This window comes from Castor canadensis, chromosome 5 (genome assembly GCF_047511655.1).
Source record: "Castor canadensis chromosome 5, mCasCan1.hap1v2, whole genome shotgun sequence".
In the NCBI taxonomy this organism is placed as follows: Eukaryota; Metazoa; Chordata; class Mammalia; order Rodentia; family Castoridae; genus Castor; species Castor canadensis.
The window spans coordinates 160,735,825-160,761,497 of NC_133390.1; the positions used below are offsets into that span (position 1 = coordinate 160,735,825).

Below are 25,673 nucleotides of genomic sequence, written 5' to 3' on the forward strand. Positions count from 1 at the left end.
CTCTCCTCAAGTCCTCATGGCTGGGTTCAAACCCACGGAGTGAGGAGCAGACAACAGCGGCCCAAAGCTTAGAGGCCGCGCTCGCCCCGCCCCGCGTTCCGCCCCTAGCAACGCGGGGCGGGGCTGAGCCCGCTGGGTGCTCTGGGTGCGTCATTTCCGGGTCTGGGGGCTGGGTGGGTCGTGGGGAATCACTTCCGGGTGAGCGGCGCGGCGGCTCTCCGGGTGAGTGACCAGGTGCGGGCGACTGGCTGGGTCTTCCCTGCGGGGCGGGGGTGAGACGCGGCCGGAACCGAGAGAAGCGGCGCTCCGCGTTGTGCGAGTCACTTCCCGGGGCGCCCGGAGCAAGTACTTGCGGTGGGGGATTTGAGTTCCAAGGAGGCGGAGGGTCTCACCTGGGACCGAACTGTGGGCTCCTCGCTGTCGGTCCGGTCCCGGCTTTTCCTTCCACAGGTGGAGCCCCCGTTCTAGTCCATGCGCGCGGGTTCGGATGTCTGACATTGCACAACTCCCATTTCCTCTCGGTTCTGTGTCCCCCTCTGTAAAATGGGCACATAGGCTTGTTCTGAGGATTAAAAGAGACAGTGTGCGTGCACAGTGTGTGTCAAGGTGAATTCATTCTCTAGGAGGAAGGGGAGATGGATTCAGTAGTCTCCCCGTTACCCGCGTTTTCAGTTATCTGGCCAGGAAATAGCAAGTGGAAAACCCCAGAAATAAACAGGTCTTAAGTTTTAAATGGTGTGTTCTGAGTAGGATGATGAAGTCTCGTGATTTCCTGCTCAGTCCCACTCTGCACATTTTTGTACAGCGGTTCCATGCTGGGTATGCTACCCGCTCGTTATTCATGTAGTAGCGGCCTCAGTTCTCAGGTTCAGTATTGTGGTACTGCATTCTTGTGTTCTAGAAACCCTTATTTCTCTTAATAATGGGTCCCAAGAACAAGAGTAGTGATGCTGGCAAAAAGAGAAGCCAAAAAGTACTCCCTTTAAGTGAAAAGACATTCTTGACCTAATAAGGGAAGAAAGGCCAGGTGCCTGTGGCTCACACATGTAATTCTAGCTACTCAGGAGGCAGAGATCAGGAGGATCGAGATTAGAGGCCAGCCTGGGCAAATAGTTTGAGAGACTCTATCTCCAAAATACCCAGAGCAAATGGACTGGAGGTATGGCTCAAGCAGTAGACCACTTGCTTTGCAAGCATGAAACCCTGAGTTCAAACCTCAACCCCACCAAAAAAAAGAAACTGCCTAGGTTGCTAAAACTTGTGGTAATAAGAACAAATGTATCATGAAGGAAAAAAATTCATTCTGGATGTGGTGGCATATTGCTATAATCCCAGCATTTGGGTGGCTGGGGCAGGAGGATTGCAGATTTGAGGCCATCCTGGGCTACATAGTGAGGCCCTGTGTCAGAAAAGGAAAAAAAAAAATCTCTGGTAGTTTTGCTGTTGCACCTCAGGTTGCCAAAGTTATAGCCGCAGAGCATACTAAGTGCTTAGTTAGATGGAAAAGGCATGTAAATTTGTGGAAGACATGACCAGAAACGGGTTCCAGTTGATGGCAGTGTGTTGCACCAGAAAGCGGTATGCTTATGTGAAGACTCCAGCAAGGGATCTCCTGAAGCAAGTAACACGGCCGTCTACTACAAATGTGGGACAGAGATACAGATTTAGGAACGGATTTGAAACGCAAAATACAAAACTCGCTGCAGAGGCCGCGTCTGCTGAAAAAGCTTCTGCCACATTTCCAGCAGAAGTGGCAGAACATACTGAAGGCCACTGAGAAGTGTTAACAAATGAGGAATTGGAAGAACTCACTGGATCTTCTAGAAAGGAAGCAGAAGGTAAAGAAGAAACTGAAGCAGAGCTAGCAACATGGACATTGTCAAAGTGGTACAGACATTGAAGAACAACACTGTGGCATCTGATTGTCACGTGGAATGCAGCATTCAAGTCACTTGTGATCACTAAAGGCTCTGCAGCAATCCTTCATGAATTAAAAAGAGACAACTATATATTATTATATTATATTAATATAATGCCTTTCAAAAGATTTCTACCAGGGCAGAGTGGGTGGTAAGGGAGGGGGTGGGGGCAGGGGGGAGAAATGACCCAAGCATTGTATGCACATATGAATAATAAAACAATAAAATAAATAAATAAATAAATAAAATGAGGATAGTAAAAGATTTCTACCAAAAAACTCAGCTATGGAAAATCCCCAGCTGCCATCATTATGTCCTGACATTCCATCATGCACATCATGGTCATGACTTGATGCTCCTTCTGACTTATTGTCGGAAGGCCAGTAGCAGCCTAATGCTGCATCAGAACAGCTCCGTCACTCACCAGCTTCATTTCCTCATTTAGCCATTGTACCATCTCAGTCACAAGAAGGATGAGTGCAGAATACATGATGCTTTGAGAGGCAAAACCACATTCACGTAACTTTTATTACCGTGTATTGTTAGATTTGTTCTAGTTTATTGTTAGTTATGGTTAATCTCTTAGGACCTAATTTTTAAATTAAACTTTATCATAGATTTGTATGTAGGAGAAAACAGTGTATATAGGGCTCCATTCCATGTGTGATTTCGGGTGTGTACTGGGTATTGTGGCGCACATCCTGTATGGATAAGAGGGAAGTTACCGTGTGAAATCTCATAGTTTTTAAATGATGACAACAAATTTGTGTTAATAATTTTATTCCGCATACTAGTTTCAGCTCACTCATTACCAGTTTTGACTCTGCCCTGGGCGGTGGCTTAGCTTTCCATCAGTCAGAATTCTAACCCAATTTTGAACAGTTCTTGAGAATCTGTTCCCGTGGGACAAACCTGGACACATAGCCCATTGCTACAAGGCAGTGCCTCCCCACACTGGTTTTCTCCCCTGTTGCAGTTGAACTCTCCAGAGCAGAATATGAAAACCCCTTCAGTAGAAGCCAAGACTCCCCTCCTGACAGCCTGCAACATTGGGAGGAAGTTGGAAGACGTCAGAGGCTCTGGCAATCTTGGAATCTGGGGTTTTCAATCTCAGAGAAGATTTAGTACTTGCTAAGTCTTGAGAGCTACACATGTCTCAAGGGTTATTTATTTTGAAACATTTGACCTATTTGTAAAATACTACTTTAGAACAACTTTAGATTTACAAAGTTACTGTGAAGAGACTGTAGTGAGTTCCCAAATGATACCTTTGCCACCATTGAGAAGCCAGTGTTGATACTTTATTATTAATCAAAATCCCTGCTTTATTCTGAGTTCCTCAGTTCTCCCCTAACACCCTTCTTCTGTACCAGGATCCCATCTGGAATAGCATGGTACTTTCAGTAGTCGTGTCTCTTGAGGCTCCTCACGGCTGTAGTAGTTTCTCAGATTTACTCTGTTGTAAATGAAGCTGACAGTTTGTTGTTGTTGTTGTTGTTTGTGGTACTGGGGCTTGAACTCAGGGCCTTCACCTTAAGCCACTCCACCAGCCCTTTTTGTGTTGGGTATTTTCAATATAGGGTCTTGCAAACTCTGCCCTGGCTGGCTTCAAACCACAATCCTACTGATCTCTGCCTCCTGAGTAGCTAGGATTACAGGTGTGAGCCGCCAGTGTCCGGCTGAACCTGATAGTTTTAAGGATTACTAGACAGACATTTTGCAGAATAACCTTCCAATTAGGATTTGTTTCTTTTTCTCATGACTAGACTGGGGTCACGGTTTTTTTGGGGGAAGAGCACAGAGGTAAAGTGTCCCAAGGTACATAGTATTGGTATGTGTTATTAACTGTTAATGTTAACTTGGGTCCCTTGGCTTGAAGTAGTGAAGTTTTTGTCTACTGTTAAGTTACCTCCCCGCCCCCATTTTCATTCTCTACTCTTAGAAGAAAGTCATCTTGTGCTGCTGCATTGAGGAGTGTGGAATTGTGCCCCACATTTAAAGGCAGATATCTACATAAATTATCTGACATTCTCCATGGGAGATTTGTCTGTTCTCTGCTATTTATTTACTTTTTTCAGTGATTTCTGTCAGTATGGACTCATGGATATTTTACACTTTGGGTTATAATCCAGTACTACTTCATTTTGTTCTAATTGTTTCAACTTTGGCTATTGAGAGCACTTCCTTTGACACCTCCTTCCCCAATTTTTTTTTTTTTTTGAAGTACTTTCATACTTTCTGCTGCAGCCTCATCCTGTGTATTTCTGCCCCAATCCTAGAATTAGCCATTTCCTCAATGAGCCCTGGTCAAGAATGGTCCAGAAACCAAGATTTGGACACAGGTGTGTTCATCACACTGGAGTATCCTTGCTCATAGAACCTTTCAATGAATAGAGTCAGAGATCTATTATTGTATAAACTCATATCTGTAGATATTTCTATGTGAAACTACCTGCACCTATATTAAGCTAAATATCTGATGTCTCCAACTGTTACTCATTACCACATGGATTATTCTAGCTTCCTTTTCTTATCTGGAACCTCCCATTCCCTCTGTGACAAACCTGACTTCTACCATCCATTTACTTATGTGTTAATTCTGGCATGTGTGTAGAGTGGTTTTGGAATTGTTTGTTTACCTGTCTCTGTGAGAAGCAAGTTTATCAGCTAGAGTGCAGTTCACACATACAGTTCCTTTTGGCTTTAGTTTTACAGGCTCCTCCCAGGCCCAGGGTTACTTAAGTCAGCACCATATTCCTTCTACCCCTTTAGTGAAATTATTTAAGGTACATTAGATTCAATATCACAAGCTGCATCCCTTCCTCAGATGCCTGGCCTGTGATTTTTTTAAAACATTTGCATACGTTAAAGTTTTCTCATTCTGCTGTAAATTTTATGGGTTTTGACAAATGCTTAGTGTCTTCTATTCACTGTTATAGCAACATATAGATAATTTTCTCTCCACCAGAGATTAGATTAGCTTCTTTCAGATTTTACCTCAGCAATTTTGTTGGCTTTCTCTTCAAAACATATCTAGTCTGAGAATTCCCACCTTTTCTGCTACCACCTCAGTGTGAGCATGACTTTTGACTGTTAAAATATTCTCTTATTTTTTGGAGGGACTGGGGTTTGAACTTGGCTTTGTACTTGCAAAACAGTCGTTTGAGCTATATCTCCAGTCCATTTTGCTCTGGTTACTTCTCAAGATAGGTTCTCACAGACTATTTGTCCAGGCTGGCCTCAAACCTGGATCCTCCCAACCTCATCCTCTCAAGTAGCTAGGATTACAGGCGTGAGCCCCAGGTGCCTTGCTACAATATTCTCTTGACTGGCCTCCTACTTCCACTCATGTTCCCTACAGTCTATTTTCAATCCAGTAGCCAAAGGGACCATGTAATTTCTTTGCTACAAACCTTCTAGTGGCTTCCCTTCCACTCGGAGAAAAAGCCAAAGTCCTTACAGTGGTTCACATGGCCCTACACAGCTTCCTGTCTCAACTGCTGTCCCTGGTCATGAAACTCATTCTGCCTTGGGAACTTTGCATTGTGTTCCTGGGATATTCTAACAGATATTTAGGTGACATTTGTTTGCTTTCTTCCTTTTTTGGGGTGGGGGAGAAACTCAAGAGGGACTGGGTCCCTGCTGTCTGGTAGATTACAGTGGCTCAAGTAAAAAGCAGTAGAACAATGGCTGTGGGGGATCAAAGCCTGTCACAGGAACTGGAGCCTCTGGTAAATGTCAGCTCATTGAGATCATTGGACTTGTGTGACTCCTCTAATCAGGAAAGGAAAACTCAGAAATACTGGCAGCCAGGCTGGGAAGGAAAATCACGGTCGTGGAGAAATGCGGGAAGTAGATGAGAGTTTGGAGCACACACAGTATATGTGGAGCATTTTGTTGTTTAGAACCTTTGCACAGCCACCCTCTGTCACACCTGTGCTTTTAGTGGGCTGCCTTTCCCATGTGACTCTAGTTAAGTTCTTTAAAGCTAAATAAAATTCACATTCAAAATTCAGTAATTCTGTGACTATGTTTAAATACTTGGTAGTCACACAGAGGTTCAGCCATTTGAAGAACACAAATATAGAACCTTTCCATCATGGCAGAAAGCTCTGTTGCATGGCAGTTGACTGTGCCCTGACAAAAGTCTTGAGAAGGAACTTGAGAGGGCAGGATGTTCCTATAACAGCCTACAAAATTAAAGTTCAGGACTCCTTCACTTCTGCAACTCTGATTTTTCCTAAGGCCTCTTGTGATCTTTAGCCAATGAAATCAGTTTATACATGGTTGTAATCTAACTGCCATTTTTAAAAGAAGCCTAAATATACTATGGCTTTGAATAGATACTGCTGTTACCCGACTCATGAGAACAGCAAGTCTGCAGAGATCAGAGCAAAGTGTGACTGCTTGCTGCGAGGGTCAGACCCTGTGCCCTATCCCATATCACCCCAAATACTGCTTTTAGTAACATTAATAAACCTTAGTATTGATGAGCACAGTAGGCCTATTACAGCCTTTAGCATGAAGCTTGGGCCCAGGGCATCCCACTATGAAGTACACTGAAGAAGTGGGACTGCTTTCTTTAAGCCGTGCTGGGGCTCTGTGAGGGCTGTGCGGCCTCCAGTGAAGCTGTACTTGCGGCAGCCTTGGAATTCCCTTCAGGGCCAGCTGATGAACCACTCCAAGCAGTCAGCGCGGAGCCTGCGCTCATACCTTGCATTTGACCAAAAATGGTATCCTAAGCATCATGCCCCACCTGATTCACCACACTTGGAACTAGATGGGGTTGGGTTCTTTCCAGAAGTTAGATCCTTCCTGGGAGTGTGAAAGTCTGCGGCTCTGAGGACTCAGAAAAAACTGCCTCAGGCTTTGAAGGCCATTCCCAGAGCAGCAGGACTGCCCTCAACGGCTATCCTGCTGTCCCAGGCACATGACCTTCTGCAGTGACCAGGTTGAAAGGGACATGGTACACATTTGTGTAAACAAAAGGAATTTTTATCATCCTTCATTCTTCATGTTGGGAAAACATTACAAAGCAGAGAAACAGCAGAGCCAAGCTGGAGGAAGGTCTTCTGAAAGGTCTTCTGACAGTCTTTCGTGGCCAGGGCCATCCTATAGAAATGTAATAGAGGCCACATCTGTAATTCAAAATTTTCTAGTAGCCACATTTAAAAAGTAAAAAGAAGGCTGGCAGCATAACTCTAGTGGTAGGGCACCTGCCTAGCAAATGGGAGGTTCAAACCCCAGTACCGCCAAAAAATAAATAAATAAATAAAAAGAAACAGGTAAACTGCTTCATTTTGTTGTGTTATACATACATAAAAACAGGGCTGGGAGCCTGGCTCAAGTGCTAGTGTCTACATAGCAAGCATGAGGCCCTGTGTTCAAACCTCAGTACCACCAAAAAGATTTGTGTCTGTGTGTGTGTGTGTGTGTGTATGTGTGTGTGTGTGTGTGTGTGTGTATAATAAAATGACCATATTAAGTATAAAATTCAGTGGCATATTAGCAGTGTTGATAACCATCACTACTATTTCCAGAACTTTTTCTTCATCCTCCTAAACAAAAACTCTATATCCATTAAAGAATAACTCTGCCAGGCACCTGTGGCTCACACCTGTAATCTTGGCTACTCAAAACCCATCACAACAAAGGGCTGGTGGAGTAGTTCAAGGTATAGGCCCTGAATTCAAACCCCAGTACTGCAAAAAAAAAGAAAAAAGAAAGAATAACTTCTCATCTTCCCTCTCCCAGCCTCTGGTAATCTCTGATCTTCCTGTCTCTATGAATTTACCCATTCTAAGAATGACATACAAGTGGAACCATGTAGTACTAGTCCTTTTTATTTCACATAGTATTTTCAAGAAGTTTCTATGTTGAAGCATTTATCCACTTTTTTTTTTTTTTTTTTTTTGCAGTGCCATGGATCAAACCCTGGCAAATGCTCTACCACTGAGCTACATCCCCAGCCCCAAATTTTATTCCGTTTTATGGTTGAATACTATTCCTTCGTATGTGTACACCCCATTTTGTTCATCAGCTGAACTCTTGGTTGTTTGAAATCTTTGGCTATTGTGAATGATGGTACTGTGAACATTGATATCTAGAAAGTCCTTTTGGATCATAGAATAACTTTTTTTGAGGCAGTACCAAACTTTTCCATAGTGGCTGTACCATTTAAAATTTCCACCAGCAATATGTAGGATTCCAGTTTCTCCACATTCTCTTCAATACTTATTATTCCCTCCCTTTTAATTAACTAATTAATTAATTAATTTGGCAGTACTGAGAGTTTGAACTTGTGCTTGCTAGGCAAGTACTCTACCACTTGAGCCATACCCCCAACCCTTTTTTGCTTTATTTATTTATTAATTTTTGGATAGGGTCTCATGTTTTTTGCTCAGGGCTGCCCTCAGACTGTGATCCTTTTATCTACACCTCTTGCATAGCTGGAATTACAGAAGCGTACCACCATACCTGACTTACTTGTTGAGGTGGGGTCTCACTAACTTTTTGTCCAGGCTGACCTTGAACTGATCCTTCTAGTCCTCCTAGTCTGTCTCCTTAGTAGCTAGTCAGGTGTGGACCAACACATCTGACTGCCACCCTTTATTATTTTATTTTTTTATGTTCTTCCCTCCCCCTTTAAATGACTACATTAAAGGTATGAAATGGTGTCTTGGCAGTTTTGATTTGCATTTCCCTAGGAAATAACAATTCTAAGCATCTTTCCATGTGCTTATTGGTCCCTGTATATCTTTTTTTTGATGGTGCTGTGTATGAACTCAGAGCCTTGCACTTGTTAGGGAGGCACTCTACCGTTTGGGCCATTCCACCAGCCCTGTGTATATCTTTTTTTAAGAACTGCCTATGACCCCTGTTAGAATAGCCATCATCAGCAACACCACCAACAACAGGTGTTGGCGAGGATGCCGGGAAAAAGGAACCCTCTTACACTGTTGGTGGGAATGTAGACTAGTACAACCAGGCTACTTAAAAACTAGACATCAAACACCATTTGATCCAGCAATACCACTCTTGGGGATATACCCAAAAGACTGTGACACAGGTTACTCCAGAGGCACCTGCACACCCATGTTTATTGCAGCACTATTCACAATAGCCAAGTTATGGAAACAGCCAAGATGCCTCACCACTGACGAATGGATTAAGAAAATGTGGTATCTATACACAATGGAATTTTATGCAGCCATGAAAAAGAACGAAATGTTATCATTCGCTGGTAAATGGATGGAATTGGAGAACATCATTCTGAGTGAGGTTAGCCTGGCCCAAAAGACCAAAAATCGTATGTTCTCCCTCATATGTGGACATTAGATCAAGGGCAAACACAACAAGGGGATTGGACTATGAGCACATGATAAAAGCTTTAGCACACAAGGGAGAGGTGAGGATAGGTAAGACACCTAAAAAATTAGCTAGCATTTGTTGCCCTCAATGCAGAGAAACTAAAGCAGATACCTTAAAGCAACTGAGGCCAATAGGAAAAGGGGAACAGGAACTAGAGAAAAGTTTAGATCAAAAAGAATTAACCTAGAAGGTAATACACATGCACAGGAAATCAATGCGAGTCAATGCCCTGTATAGCTATCCTTATATCAACCAGCAAAAACCCTTGTTCCTTCCTATTATTGCTTATACTCTCTCTACAACAAAATTAGAAATAAGGGCAAAATAGTTTCTGCTGGGTATTGAGGGGGTGGGGGGGAGAGGGAGGGGGTGGAGTGGGTGGTAAGGGAGGGGGTGGGGGCAGGGGGGAGAAATGACCCAAGGCTTGTATGCACATATGAATAATAAAATAATTAAAAAAAAACTGCCTATGCAAGTCCTTTGCCCATTTTAAAGTTGAGTTATTTTGTTCTGCTGCTGCATTGTGGAAGTTTTTTATATGCTGTGATACATTATTCACAAATATATTCTCAGTGCTCTGGATAACCCTCTTACGCACAAAAAGTTTAACTTTGATATGAAGTCCAATTTATTTTGTCTTTGTTGCCTGTGCTTTTGTTGTCATATACAAGAAATCATTGCCAAACCCAATGTCAGCTTTCGTTAGCAGTTTAGCTTATAAATTTAGTTTTTGATCCATTTTGAGTTAATTTTTGTATATGGTGCAAGCTAAGTTCAGTTTCATTCTTTTGCCCATGGATATCCAGTTTCCTAGCACCACTTGCTGAAAAGGCTAGCTGCATTTCAAGTCCATACAACCACGAGTAGCTAATGGTCACCATGTCAGAGAACTCAGATTTAGCTGAAAATTGCAATGTGGCACAGATCTCTGAAAACACAAAGGCTGTGAGTCAGGTGCTTCTGCTGCTGCAGCGTATTTGTCCCTGTATTGCCGGAATGGCAAAAGGAAGCCACTCATGGGTGCCACGGGGAGGGGGAGCAGTTCAGTCATACCAGAGGAGAAGGAGGTAAAGGAAAAGTCGTGAGGGAGGGGGGACTTGAGGTCAGCTTTGGAGGTAGAGTGGGGCCTTCATGAAGCAGGAAGGGTATTTTGTACATGGTGAGACCTGACAGGCCAAGGGATTTGAAAGAGTGCAGAGCTCCTGGAGAGCCAGGCAGTGCTTTCAGCTCAACCATGGTATTAGGAGTACCAATATAAGCTGGTGAAAGGAGAGGCAGGTGGAAGAAGTGGGTGGAGGCTGGACCTACCATTGCTGGCCACAGTGGCTCCTGTTGTCCACACACCAGTATCTCTGGTCTGTGTTATTGATTCACTGGTCTTCCTGTGTCTACTTTGCCCCTCCTCTGGTTTCTGTTTCCCCATTGAAAAATGTAATTTAGATTATCTCATTTCTCTGCTCAAAACCCTTCAGTGGCTTTACATTTTACTCAAATTGGAAGTGTTGGGATCCTGCAAGTTTTGCCCTCTCAATGGTCTCACCTGCTTCCAGTCTCCTTCCTGATCAGTCCTCTGCCGTATTGGTCCCATTTCCCCACCTGGGGCCTCTACACTTGCTTTTCTTTCTGCCTGGAATATGCTTCCCTCAGATAATGAGGTGTCTCTGCTATAGCATTCTCATCACTGTTCATCAGTCACTGCATACAAAACAAAATGATGCCCTGCTTAAGTGTTTTCCGAAATAGCTACCACTTCCTGGCATAGCTTCTCTCCATGGGTTCATCGTCTGCCTCTGTCCTCTTGTGTGCTTGGTATCCAGTAAGTGTTCGATGAGTGAGTGACTAGATGAATGAATAAAAACACTAACCTGGTAATCTAGCAGGCCTTCAGTAATGTACATTGATTTGAGATTCTCGTAGAGGTATTTCCCCTTCTATTTACTTATTTTCCTTAACTTTATATTTGGAAAACATAAAGCATACAAAAAAGCTGAAAGAACAGTTCACTGACCCCATATATCCTCTTACTTAGATTCAAGAAATGTGTGTGTGTGTGTGTGTGCAAGCAGGACAGTTTAAAAGTCAGTTGTGGAAACCTGACACTTTCTTTGCATTTAGAAGTTGGCTTTGAAGAGGGGCAAGTCAAAAGAGACCTCAAGCAGTGGCAGTTTGTGCCATGGCCTCCGACCTGGACTTCTCACCTCCCGAGGTGCCTGAGCCCACTTTCCTGGAGAACCTGCTGCGCTACGGACTCTTTCTGGGTGCCATCTTCCAGCTCATCTGTGTGTTGGCCATCATCATACCTGTTCCCAAGTCCCACGAGGTGGTGAGTCCTTCTCTGTGACTTCAGTTCTTCTGAGTGCCAGGCTGGCTTCTGTGTACTAACATAGACGTCACCACACCAAGATCAGCAGGGACGATGCTGGGCCTTACTGATTCAGTGTGTCCCTGAGTTCCCGCCCGGCAGGGTGAACTACATAATTAACACCAGGTTTGTTTACAGACATAGTGAGACTTTTTTTTTTTTTGAGACATGGTCTTGCTCTGTAGCCCAGGCTGGCCTGGAACACTGGATCCTCCTACCTCAGTCTCCTGACTGCTGGGATTCTGTTAAAATTTTAGGCCTGCTACATGTCAGATTGCTGAAAAATACGAGGTCTGCCTTCAAGGAGCTTTGCTCTTGGAAGGAAGGCATATATAAATACAGTACACCCATTTGCTCCCATGAGAAGTACAGGGTTCGAGAGGGTGCAAAAGAAGGTGGGGGACACCTGATTATACTTTGGGGCAGGTATTGGGCTGTCCCTGCTGCTGAGGAGACAGTGTCAGCAAGAGGTTCCATCATTCTATTTCCTATATGTGTATGAAGCCTATCAACCATGTTCCTTCACTTTCATTTCCTCCATTCTCCCTCCCCACTCCCACAAGTACTCCACACTGTACCTATTTTACAGTCCTGTCTTTCATTTTTAATTCTAAAGCCAGTGTTCAATGGGATTTCTCAAAGTATCCCTACTGTGAGTATATTTACTTTGGTCAGTTCAGTCCCTTCCATTACCCTCCCTTACTCTTCCTTTCCACCCGCATTAGTTACCAGCTCTCAGTACACATGGTTGTGACCTCTGCCTGCCCAGATATGTTCTATTTTGATATTGTTGGCTGTCATTCTCTTTTCCTTTCCCTCCTCCTCCAAGTTCCATAGTGTAATTCCACTTTACAAACACATTCTACATGTAGATGTGTATATGATCATGTTTGGTTTTGGGTGTACGTTTATCTTTTGAATCTGTTTTCCACATATGAGAGAAAAAATGCAGCCTTTGTCTTTCTGAACCTGGCTTACTTCACTTAACGTTATGTCCAGTTCCATCCATTTACAATCAAAGTACATGGTGTCATTCTTCCTTACGGCTGAATCCATTCATAGTTGTAGGGCATCTGGGTTGTTTGCATAGCTTGGCTATTGTGAACTGTACTACAATAAACATTGTTGTACAGGTATCTCTATTGTATCCTGACTTAACGTTCCTTCAGGTAGATGCCCCGGAGTGGTATCACTGGATCATATGGCAGTTCTATATATAGTTCTTTGAGGAATCTCCATATTGCTTTCTGTGTATGCCTTTTCAGTGACTAGAGATAGCAAAGAAATAAGATAGAGTTGGAATTCATACTACTGTCTTGGGTCTCTTTGTCTTATCCTGGCACTCTTATTTCCTGGTAACATTAACAAAATGAATTATTTACTATATCCTGTTGTATTGGAGGTTCCCAAGACCACTCTATGTTCAGTTATTCACTAGAAAGACTCACAGCTGTGATGCAGATTAAGATTTCTTTTCATAGGCACATGATAAAAGCGAGAGCACACAAGGGAGGGATGAGGATAGGTAAGACACCTAAAAAACTAGCTAGCATTTGTTGCCCTTAACGCAGAGAAACTAAAGCAGATACCTTAAAGCAACTGAGGCCAATAGGAAAAGAGGAACAGGTACTAGAGAAAAGGTTAGATCAAAAAGAATTAACCTAGAAGGTAACACCCACGCACAGGAAATCAATGTGAGTCAATGCCCTGTATAGCTATCCTTATCTCAACCAGCAAAAACCCTTGTTCCTTCCTATTATTGCTTATACTCTCTCTACAACAAAATTAGAAATAAGGGCAAAATAGTTTCTGCTGGGTATTGAGGGGGGGGAGAGGGAGGGGGCGGAGTGGGTGGTAAGGGAGGGGGTGGGGGCAGTGGGGAGAAATGAACCAATCCTTGTATGCACATATGAATAATAAAAGAAAAATGAAAAAAAAAAGATTTCTTTCATAGTGAAAGGATACAAAGCAAAATCAGCAATGGGAAAAGGCGCATGGGGCAAAGACTAGAGGAAAGCAGGCATAAGGCCCTAGGGGTGCTTCCCCTTGGAGTCATGCAGGATGTGCTTAATTCCCTGACAAATGGTGAAGTGTTGACTAGCTGGGAAGCTCATTAGAGCCTCAGTGTCTGGGATTTTCATTGGAGACTGGTCACATTATCACCCCTACCTACCATGTACCCAGATTCCAGACTTCCAGAAAGAAAGCAGGTGTTCAGCATAAACCATATTGTTTGCTCAAACAGTGCAGGTACAGTGAGCCACTCTAACCAGTTCTAGGAATTGTGGGTACCATGCACAATTCAAGTTCCCACATGCTAGCTTAGGGCCAACCTTGTAAGCAGGCTTTTCTATGGATAACAGTCTCCCTTCCTTCCTTCCATCCATCCATCATCCTTCCTTCCTTCCTTCCTTCCTCCCTCCCTCCCTCTCTGCCTCCCTCCCTCCCTTTTTTTTCTGGCAGTATTGAGGTTTAAACTCAGGGCCTAACACTTGTTAAGCAGGCACATTACCGCTTGAGCCACTCTGCTAGCCATTTTTGTGATGGGCATTTTTGAGATAAGGTCTTGAGGACTATTTGCTTGTCTGGCTTCAGACTGCTTTCTTCCTGATTTCTGCCTCCAGAATAGCTAGGATTACAGATGTGAGCCATTGGCACCCTGTGATAGTTTTTTTTAATGTTGATTGTATTTAGCACACCTCCACATACTGACTATAGTTTTAAAGTACCTATGTTGTGTTTTGGCACTAACGATAAGATGCAGAATAAAATTTCAAATCTCTGGTTCTTTTTGGCCTTAGGATGTGCCTTATAGGAGGTTCAGTGTTTACTCTCCTACCCCACTCTGCCTTACCTCAAGGTTAGTTTACTTCAACTTGTTTTTAGCTTCTAGGATTTTTTTTCCTTCTTTATTTAATTTGTTCTTCAAATCATATAAAACATTTATAAACAACATTTCCAGAAGTCAAACTACATAATAAGGTACATTCCTAGAACTTTGCTTTAATCTCATTATCCTCCACTCTGTTCTCTCCCTCTCCTGCCAAGAGGGAACCATTTTTATTACTGTGATTTATCTTTATTATTGTGAATTGAATTTTTTTTTTTTAAACAAATAAATAGGGCTGGTGGAGTGGCTCAAGTAGTAAGGGCGCCTAGCAAACATGAGGCTCTGAGTTCAAACCCTGTGCCACCACAAAAATGAATGAATGAATGAACAAATAAACGCACAAATAAATAAATAAAAGTGAAAACAAATAAATACTTATGTGTGTGTGCTGTGTATATACATATCTATTCATGTTCCCCTCTTCCACATACAGAAGATAGGACACTCACTGACATACTTTTGCACCTTCCTCTATTATACTTAACAATATGCGTGTATTTTGAAGACCCGTATTTCTTGGGGATCACTATGTTCCAGAGATCCTGCTGTGTAGCGGAGAGGGTGGTGGGAATTATTGACACAGTGGGGGGAGGGGGATGTGGCAAATTATTAAGCATGAAGTGGGGGTGGGGAAGCATGCCAAGTTCAAGTTAAGCATGTGCCTTTAACACATCCAGGCATTTCTGTGAAGATGGTAAGTTAATTTGCAGGTCTGCAACAGGAGGAGGCTCTGGGCAGGATGTTGACCAGCATTTGGGAGTTGGTGAGATATTGAAATGAAGGAGAGAATATGGAGTGAGATGAGAAGAGAGCCTGGGACAGAGCCTTAAGAAGCTCCAGCATTTAGAGAACAAGCAGAGGAGAAGGAGCGTCTGCATCTGCATCTGCAAGGGAGGTGAAGATGCTGGTGGATATGGATAGACTCATGGTCTCTGGTTGTTCTGTCCATCTCCTATTCTGGTATTTTGAGACAGGTCACCACTAGAGTTTTTCCACCCACAATTGTATCACACTTTAAAAACTTAGTCCCTGTGGTATCAGGCGCTCTCCTCACAGAAATGGCATGCTGTTGGCTAAACATTTTTATTGTCACTGGCCACTGGTGAAGCCTGCTGTGAGTGGAGTCCTAAGAGGGGGGTGGTGACTGTTTTTATCTTTCAGGAAGAGATATAGGGTGGCTATTCAGATTGCTGGGAAGCTTCTCACTTCTGTTCTTAATCCTTCAAGGTAAGCAGCAGACCTGGATCAGTCCAGCAGACTTATAGGAAGCTGGGCTCTTTAAGGCTTTTAGGAACATAGTGAGTTAAGGTCTTTAGAGAGGAGTTAACAAAGGGCTCAAAAATATGGCTCCAGCTGGGTGCCTACGGCTCATGCCTGAAATCCTAACTACTCAGGAGGCAGAGATCAGGAGGATCGCAGTTCGAAGCCAGCCTAGGCAAATAGTTCACTAGACTGTATGTATCTCAAAAAATACCCATCGCAAAAAAATGGGTGGTGAAGTGGTTCAAGTGGTAGAGTGCCTGCCTAGCAAATGTGAGGCCATGAATTTGAAACCCAGTACCATCATAGCATACTGCTTTATACCCCTTGTCTCCCTACCAGTTACCATTGAGAGGTTAATTTGGGACAACAGTCACATCTTTTAAAGTATAAATGTGGTACACCACATCTTTTGTTTATCTTATAGTTTAGGGGTGTAGTGTTCACACAAGGGAACTGACTTCATAACTGAAGCTTGCTGTTTTAGCTTTCTTAAAAAAAAAGCTTTTTAGTGGATCAGTAGCAAAAAAAAGTACAGTACCATTAATCCAGCTTTTATACATGAGGGCAGCAAATGGTTTCTGTTAACACAGGGATTCTGCTGCCATCTTTCCTTTGTGTGTTCTCATGAGGCATCCTCTCCCTTCCCAAACTACTAACTGCACAGAAAGGAGATACAGTATTGTGCGCATGATCAAGATGACAAAGAGGGTGAGTGCCAAGGTTGCACCGCACAGAGGTTGTGCTTAACAGATAGCTGGGGTTTGGAATTTGGATGTGGAGGGGAAAGAAGGAAGCTCTAATTTGGAGACAGAGGGGGCTTTAGGGAGGAAGGGGACCCCTGGGAGTGGGGGTTCTTGGTAGCCCAAGAGCAGTAGAGAGACACCTGGAAATGAGGGGGCAGGAAGCAGGAGGGGGCAGGAGAAGAAGGGGCAGAAATGGGGGTGTGTGGACTCAGAACAGTCTTGCTCTATTTGCCTTTTTGCTTGGGGCAAAACCATTCCTCTTGCTTGGCCTGTAGAAACAAGGGTTATTGGTGGCTTTTGGGTCAGAAGATAGCAGTTTTGGCTCCAAATGATGAGAAAGCCTTTGACTAGCAAAAGAATGTCTCTCCTGTTATTCCCATAAGCGATTGTTTTGCAACTAGTTTATGACTTCAGTACTTCAGTACTTAGCAGATTATTTGAAAGCTCTTTTGGAGGTAATCAGGGGAGCAAAAAGGACACATGTAAATGCTTCCCACCCCACCCCCTTCCTCCTCATATTAGGAGCAGGAACCCATTCATAAAATCCAAGTCTGTAGACTCCTCAGCCAAATGAGAAAGTTTTCTCATCGACACTTCATTAAACTAAAACCTGAGAAAACAAACATTTGATTGAGCCTGATTGAGGCATGGGTCACACTTAATCCAAGTATTTTCTTGCAGGTCAGATTCTAAAATGTAATAGGTCCTTATATTGTTTCTATCTAATCCCTTGCATCTTTCATGCCAAGTCTGATTGATTGTATGATGGTGTGGTGAAAAGGATTCTGGGGTTGCTTCTAGGCTCTGGAGGAAAGAAATTGATCAATGATGTTTGACAAGAGCAAGGAGTTGGGGAGTGGCAGTTCAAGTTGTTCCATGGTTCTCCACCTGACTGTATACCTAGGGAGTTTTCAAAGGCCTGGACAGAACCCATAGAGATTCTGATTCTGTTATTCTTTGAGGTCTCAGATCAGTATTTTCTTAAAGTGCCCAAGCAATTCTAATATGCATCCACTGGTCCTTACATGATTTCTCTGAAGTGCAAACCAATTTTAACAGGACAGGAGATGGTGAGTTGTACGTTTGTGAAGTATGAAATAATAGCTTGGCATTGCAAGTTGGGAAGGGAAGAGCCAGCAAGAAGCTGGGATTGAATACCTGGGAATTATTTCATCAACCTTACCTCCTTACCTGAAAGCCAAAGCATGAGTTGCTGAGCTTTTCAAGGGAAATAAAGATTCAGGAAAAGCCTAAACTTGAGCCACACCCACCCTGCTTAAAGTAGTTTCTATGCACTATAGATACACTGAGAAGATGCAGGTGCTATCCCTGAATTCAGCAGCTAGAGTGCAGCCGGGGCATCCTGCCACCTTCTGTGTGCCCTCCCCATCCCTCATATCCCTCTCCTGTCTTTCGCTTTTCTCACCAAGTCCTGCTTCCTCTGATCCACATCCCTGCGGTGAGATGAAACACAACCAGGACAGCTCCCAAGACTTACACCTTTCACCTCAGTCCCACTTCCAGAGTCCCCAGGGAAACAACTGTGGCTTACCCACTTTGGGACAGCTGTGGCTGGTATGTTTGGTGAGTGAGGGGCTGTGGAATGGCAGCTGAGAGTGAGACAGGGAGATCTGCTCCCACTGGAGCTGGGCCCTATGTAGACAAAGCTGGTTGTCACTTCCTCTTGCTGCTCAGGAGACAAGCTGAACAGTGGTCAGGGGACCAAACCACTGAGTAGTCCAAGGAGAGCCATAGAGACCTTGGAGGAAAGCCTCAGTTTGATGGCTCTGCCGCATTCAGAATAGGGTTTCAGCAGAGGAGAGTTTCTAGATAGACTTCAGGGGTCTGTGAGCCCCCTGAAATGGCAAACAAAAAGGTGTTTATAAGCTCAGACACATTTTCTAGGGAGACAGACTATGGGTTTTCTCTAAGTGGAATGCACTAGTGTAGGGAAGGGGGAGTCTTATTCTGGGAGCTGAAGGAATGGGTAATGAGGAAGTAAAGGCAGGGAGCTCATCTCCCCCCTTCCCTTTTCCCTGTGTGGTCTTACCTCCCAAGCCTCTTTTGCCTCACTCTCTACTCAGAATATAGATTCAGTCAGCCTTAAGCAAGTGGGTGTTGACTTTTAGCTCAGCAGCTCATGTAGCAGATAGTAATAGTGCATCTGGCAATTATCATAAACTCCTGGTGGCTTAAATGTTGACTGATCTAATTTCCTCATATGTTTCTGTCATGTCTCAGCAGCTAGCTGCCAGCTCTTAGAAGGCAGGCACCTTCACTGCACTCCTGCCTTTGTTAGTTGCCATATCCCTTCTGTATTAATGGGGACTCTTCCTGTTGAACATTCAGACTCAGCTCCAGCAACTTCCCCAAACACAAGTGGCACTAGCTTGTGGATGGGAAAGTCACAGTGGATTCATCCTTAAGGAGTCTTTAGGGCTCTGTCTCTCTGTCTCCTGGCTTTTCTGGGAGTGCTGGCTTCCTTCTTGGGCCCTGTGGTGTGTTAGGAAAGGGTTGCAGCAGCACCAGTCCTTATCACTCAGGATTTACAGGCGAGACAAGTCATTTCTCTGCTTACGCTCACTTTGCAGATCTGTGGCAGGGTCCACTTGACTGCATACTCGTGCCTTGCCCATAGGTGGGAAGGGGAGGATGGATACACTCTTGCCCAGGCCACATTTAGCTGCCCACTCCTGTGATCTCAGTGACTGAAAGTTCTCTAGGTTCCCATGACATAGGGAAAGAGCACAACCTTTGTGGAAAGGGGATGTTGGCAAAGGCAAGAGATGCTCAGCATTGTGACCTTCTGGAGAAGAGCTCACCAGCACGGATGACAAGAGTGGAGGCTTCATTACCACATAGGAAGCCCTGCAGTATTTGGAGACCTGAAAAAGATGGAGCCTTCCCTATGCACAGTGGCTCAGTGGTCTAGAATGTCAAGCCCTGTTGGAAAATTTTGTATGAGGGTTTTGATTTTACACTAGGACCCTGGTTGCCATTGAGGGTGGCCATAGTTAACTTGTGCAAGCATATGCCCATCCTCGACACTGTAGGGACAGGCTCACGGAACCAGCTTTGCAGTTCTGCTCTGGATTTTTTTGAACCCTGGGAAGAGTTTGTAGTGGAACTGGGAGGCAGGGTATTCTAAATGACCTATTCCCGTGAGATTGTCGTGTGGTGGCAGGTTGAGGACATAAACATGCTTCCTCCAGCCACTAGTCTAGAGATGTGTAACAATTCGTGGGGAGATGGCTGGACACACAGAGAGCCACAGACCAGCCAACGGGAAGAGCCTGCATGCCGAATTGTTCTGGAATGAGCTCCCAAGGCTGTTCTTTCTAATCACAGTTCCACTTGCCTGCCAAGCATGTCCTGGACGCTGTGTCTTCGTTCATGTAGTTGAGCCCACATGGATTGCCTCCCCCGCTGTCCTCTTATTAAGGCCAGCGCTAGCTCCCTCTCTGCAAGGTCTTTGCAGTCCCCAGCCTGCCCAAGGGCCTCAGGCAAGAGTGGTGCAACAGACAGACCAGAGCTTCAGCATTAGGCTGGTCTGGTCTGAGTGCTGGCCCATTCTTTTTATAGGTGAACCTTTATGTATCTGGTCCTAAGCCATAGAAAGAGGACTTACACGGTTCTTGGAGGATTGAGTGAGGTGGCTGCATGATGGTACCCAAGCATAGCACAGTGCTTTTCTTTTCCTGGACCATTCTCAAGAAGAGAATGGCTTCAAGTCTCTATAGAATGACATTTTGTCCTGATTTACAGGACTAAAGCCACATTGTACCTTCCCTGCTGGAAGGGATTGGATGCATTGTGGCACAGATTCCATTATTTGGGTCTGATGAATAGCAGCAATTTTCTGTCCTGGTGAGCGGCTGTAGAGCTACTTCATTATTGATGGGGCCTGTGTCCACAGAAGATGCCCGCCCCCCTCCCCGCCCCGACCCAGAAACCACCTGGCAGCCGAGGCTTTCTGTTTCCTTTAACAGTGTGATTGCTGAGGAAACTTCCATCTGGCTTCAGAGGACACTCATTGCTCCCAGACTTAAAGGGAGGCTATAGAGTATGTCGTCTGCCATATGCCTGGCTTGTCCCACAATACATATCTGAGGAGACATTAAGTCATCCATTCATTCAGTTCCTCCTGTCAGTTAAGAAGTGGAGCTACAGGTCCTGTGTCTCTAAACCCAAAAATCCAAGTCACTTGTGTAATAGCTACCTTTGCTTCTTAGTGGCCTGGCTTCACTGGGTCAGTTACCCAGTGTCATTGAGTCTCAGTCTCCTTTACTGTATATGTGGCTCCCAGTGCTAGCTCATCAGGGTAATTAAGAGGCCCACTGAGCTGATGAAGGTGAAGTGCTTGCACAGAACACTCCCGCCAAGTGTGTGTGCCCTTCTGCATTGCCTCTCAGTGGTCGGCAGACTACCTGTATGTACTGGGTACAAATAGATAGGTGATGCATGATGAGCTCCTGTCAGCGACAAATGAGAGGACCAGTGTCTGGAAGCTCCTGGCTGCCAGTAGCCCAGAGTGACAGGGGCTGCTGGAGGGGCATGCCTGGAGACAGACCAAGGTTATTGTGAAATGGTCAAGGAGGCTGCGCTGAGTCGCTTGGAATTGACCTCATAGAAAGGGGAAGCCAACAACATTTTAAAACCAGAAAACAGAGATGTTCGGGACTATTGTCCTGCAAATAGTCTCTGGAAGCAATGTGGGGGAAGATGGGAGTGGAATGGTGTGAGGGAAAGGCAGTAAAACCTCTGGGCAGTTGGGACAGTGAAGGATGGGCAGAACATCATGGAATCCTCTTGAAAAGAGCCCCTTGGAAAGTGAAATGAACAGGACTTGGAGACAGATTGGATGTGGGGGTACAAGGGGATGATTAGGGCTGAGAAATGACTTGGGTGACTGAATGCTGTCTAGCCTGGGTAACTGGATGGGTGGCAGTGGCCAGAAACTGAAATGGGGGAAAAAAGAGGCTGAGTGAAGAGGAGACAGATAATGCATTTGGATGACGCAATGACTGTAACATGCACACACACCCACAGGGAGCCACTGTCAGATGTGAAAAACAAAGACTGACTCCAGAGCGCTAACCCACTTTCCTGACTCCTATAGGAATGTTAGTCACAAACAGGAGCCTCAGAGTGACCCTTTGGCATACGGAATCTAGAACAAACCATTCTTGTCATTCCAGAGTTACCTGGTGTTCCAGGGTCTGCTAAGTAGAGAAAATAGATTTCATAATTAACTCAGATGCAATGTATCCATAGTCTCAAGGTCCTCAGGAAGCCCTGAGGTTCCCAGACATACTGAGAACACAGTAAGAGATTAGGTTCAGGTCCTGGCTCTACTACTGACCAGCTGAGCTCTTAGGCAAGTCACATGACCTCTCTCAGGGTCTGTTCCTTTGTAAAATGGGGCCATTATGGCACTCAGATGCTAAACTATGTCCAGACCATGTAACACGGACTGGCATAGTGTAAATAATAACTACTTGACTGCTTTTGTTGCAGCAGTGGTGGTGGTGGTGGTGATGTGGTGGTACCAGGCGCTGGTGGCTGTGGTGGCCATGGTGGTCGTAGTGCTGTGCCATGCATAGCCGTTGTGTAGGCTGTGTTTTAAGACTGCTTGTGTCCTCTGTGTCCATGGAAAAAGGTGAGGCCTAGTGTTGTACCTTCAGAGCGATAAATAAGGATGAAGTTCCTGTGGTTATGGGAAGCCTTGTTTGTTCTTTCATTTTGTACGCTCTCCCAGCAACAATGGAAGCTGTCCTAAAGAGCTCACCAGCTAATGGAGGAGGTGGACATGAAAATATGTCACCATGGTAAAGTAATAGTGATATTATAAGGTTCCTGAATACTAGGGGTGGAGAAGGAGCTGCCCCCAGCCTGGAGGTGGACGAACAGAGAAGGATAGCTGGTCGTTTAGTTGGAATGTGTTCTTGAGTGGGGCTCAGTCATAGGATGGGGTTTGCTGGGGTTGGGGGGAAAAGGAAAAAAGGATGTTAATCTTGATAGAGGTGGTGAGGGAAGCCCTGGACCTGACCAGTGTGGGGATAGAGAAGAGCCCAAGTGAGACTGGAGAGGTGACCTCCTTAGCTGCCAGTCCACCAGTGGAATGTGAAGCTGCTGGTGGTGAAAACCAAGGTTAAGTGGGGAGCAGTGGTCAGACCTGCACTTCAGGAGTCCCTTTGGCAGATGGGAGGACTGGGATGGTGGCAGCAGGAAGAACTAAAGAAGGAACTTAGATGCTAGAGAACAGCAAAGTTCAGAAGAGAGGAGGGTGGGTCACTGGGCTCTGGTCCCCCTACCTACTGGAGGAGGCTAGGCTGCTGGAGAAGAGGCCATACAGGCTGGGACAGTTGAGTTGGAGGCTCATGGGACATGTTTAATATTGACAGCTGGGTGAGGGCAGAAGTCTGGGAGGCCAGGAGGACTGAGGCACCAGGGAGGGTCTGTGGAGTGAGGAGGCCCTAGGCAGCCACTGGGCATCACAGTCTCTGTGGATTCTGTACCAGAACCCACTGATGCCAGAGGCCCCACATTGAGTGCAGAATGGAGGCTCTGTCCTGGAGACCAGGCAGTCTTTGCCTTTGCCCAGGGAACTCCAGGACCACCTGGTTTCCACTACCACAGGTACTGCAGCAAGCTCCCAAGTGCCCCATCAGGTCTGCATTAACCATGAGCCTTCCTCATGGATTCTGCAGCTGTCGGTGTGGGCATTTGGCACACATTCCTCTGAGGTTTGGTTTTGGTTGCTTTTGTAATAGGCTGATCTTTTCTATTTCTTGGCCAGGTTTCATATACAGCATAGGGGAATATATATATCAGCATAGGGGAATGCTGGACATCATTTTGAGTTTTGACAAGATAAGGCCCAGCAGCCAGGAGAATGCAAAGCTTCAGACTTGAGGCCTAGCAGGGAAGGGTGGCCTCCTGTTATCTTGAGCCTGGGGCTTGGCAGGATCTTCTTTCTGCTGTTTGACTGGCTGGAGATAGTGATGGCCCATAAGAGGGAGTTGACAGGCATCTGTGTTGGACCTGTGGCAGAGACTGCATCACATCACCCCCAGCTGTGGTAGGGTAAGCCTCCTCAGGGACTGGGTGTGAGCAGGGAAAGTCAGAAAGGAGAGAACGTTAAACATGGAGGAATATTTTTGTCTTTTAGAGCAAGTGTGTTCCCTTCCAGTAAGTCTTAGTCTGCTTTTCATTTTCCTGGTTTCATAAATGTCAGGGCACTGCAGAACCTTTCCCTCTTCTGTGTTAGGGGTTGGGGTAACGCCCACCTCAATGAAAGGGCAGCACTCAGGAGCTATTGGGCCCTTAGAGAGTGCAGGGCCAGCATCGCCATGTATGAAGTTTTCAGGAGGAGCTGGGAGTTCAGATTTAATGGGAAGCCATCCAATTGGCTTAAATTTTTGAAAATAACTCTAAGCCAAGTGAAATTTGCCTGTGGACCAGATGAGGCCTGTATAGTCTGTGACTAGAGTGCCTGGGTTAGCCTGGCCTCTCTGATATCCTTCCTGGCCATAGCACACTGTGTGTTGTTTCCCAGAGGAGAGGAACCTAGATAGGAGCAGACTGAGTCTGTTCCAGATTGTTCACTGGCATGAGCCTGAATGCCCTGGGGCAGGCTTGTCCCTTCCAGTAGTTCAACCTCTTTATTAGCGCAGTGAATAGGCTGGGCCTGAATCTGTGGTTTTGAACTGTTTTTTATCTTTTCAGCAGCAAAATCTTTGTGATTTATTCCTCCTAAGATTTATCCGAAACACTTTATACAATGAATAGAACAGAGCGCCTATGGCACTCCTCCCCAAGGGCACGTCTGCCAGGCTACACAGAGCACAGTTTGATGACTGCCTACCTGCCTGCTGCTCTCTACCCACTGCCCTGGCCTTCTGTGGGTTGGATGGGAAAAAGAGAGTGGCTGCCAAAAGGAGAGCCAGCCACAGTAGTCTGCCCCACAGCCAGCCCCTTGCTCGGTGCAACCGCAGCTTCCTGGTACTTTCTAGGCATTTCCTCCTCCTCACATGAGGCCTCCAAGGTATGCATCACTGTTTCCATTTCACAGGTGAATGCATCCAGGCGGCACAGAGAGGGGACATGAGTTGCGCATAAGATCACTTAGCTGGGAAGTGATCCAGCCCCATATACATGTGGATCCGTTATCATGGTTCCCATCCCTAGTGGTTTTTTTGGTGTGCTTCAGTTTGCAAAAGTCCCTTTCATCAGGCTTGACTCTTTTAAGCAGGACTGTTTTTATTGTCATGCAGGAGATGGAACCATCTGAGCCTAGAAGTGCAGAGGTGGTACGGAAGCCCAAGGCTACTGTTCCTTCTGTCAGCAAGAGGCCCAAGAAGGAGACAAAGAAGAAGCGGTAGAAGTGGAAGCTTGAGGGGCCAGGTTGGTGGCCTGAGCACCCTGGGACAGCTCTCCCAAGAATCAACATCCTGTTATCTTTCTGAGATGGCTGCACCGCCCTCTGACTACAGAGATCCCTACAGTCATGATGGTCCCCAGGCTTCAGCCAGGCAGATCTTCCTTGTGCTCCTGCATTGCTTTAGAGTACAAGGGACCATAATGCCCATGACAGATGCTGCACCGAGAGGGTTTCTAGAAGTTCCGTCAGCTCTCTACTTGATCCTTGCATCCAGCCGCTAGTGGAGTCACACTCCCATTTGGAGACATGACCTAGTGCTACTGACAGGCACCCTCTCCCAGTATTTGTGCATCTCCTGCTCATTGTCACCTTCATCTCTGCTGTGTAAGGTGTCAGGCCTTGCTGTGCTTAGGTTGGGATGTCATGGTCATGCAGGGTTAGCAATCCCACATTCCTCAAAAGGCTAGGTGCCAAAGGTGCCCAGTGGGAGAACTTGTAGAAGGCCTGGACCAGATAATGCCCATTCTCCAGCACGTGGAAGGGATGTGGCTGAATGTGTGGATTTCTTGGGCACAAACTGAGCCTCTGAAATACCAGGCTTGCCACTTTCAGACCAACCTCTTTTCATCCCACCATGACACACTTCATGACACACTTGTACCTGCATACTCTTCTCTGCAATTCTTTTATTCTCTGACCAGTGAGGAAAAGTTATGTTGAGAAATAAAGGTCAATAAACTCA

The 25,673-nt window shown here is 45.3% G+C and overlaps 1 protein-coding gene across 3 annotated transcripts; it reads left to right on the plus strand.

Annotated features, from left to right (window-relative positions):
• The first annotated feature begins 164 nt into the window (after positions 1-164).
• Positions 165-25,673, plus strand: Manbal (mannosidase beta like). 3 transcript variants are annotated; one of them, XM_020181784.2, is made up of 3 exons: positions 165-222; positions 11,406-11,613; positions 24,825-25,673. In XM_020181784.2, the coding sequence occupies exons 2-3, from the start codon at positions 11,464-11,466 to the stop codon at positions 24,930-24,932; spliced, it is 258 nt and encodes an 85-aa protein (XP_020037373.1). In that variant the 5' UTR covers positions 165-222; positions 11,406-11,463; the 3' UTR covers positions 24,933-25,673. The 3 variants fall into 3 exon arrangements, with proteins under 3 accessions (XP_020037373.1, XP_020037386.1, XP_020037381.1); XM_020181797.2 differs by having other exon boundaries at positions 168-222; positions 11,409-11,613; XM_020181792.2 differs by having other exon boundaries at positions 214-234.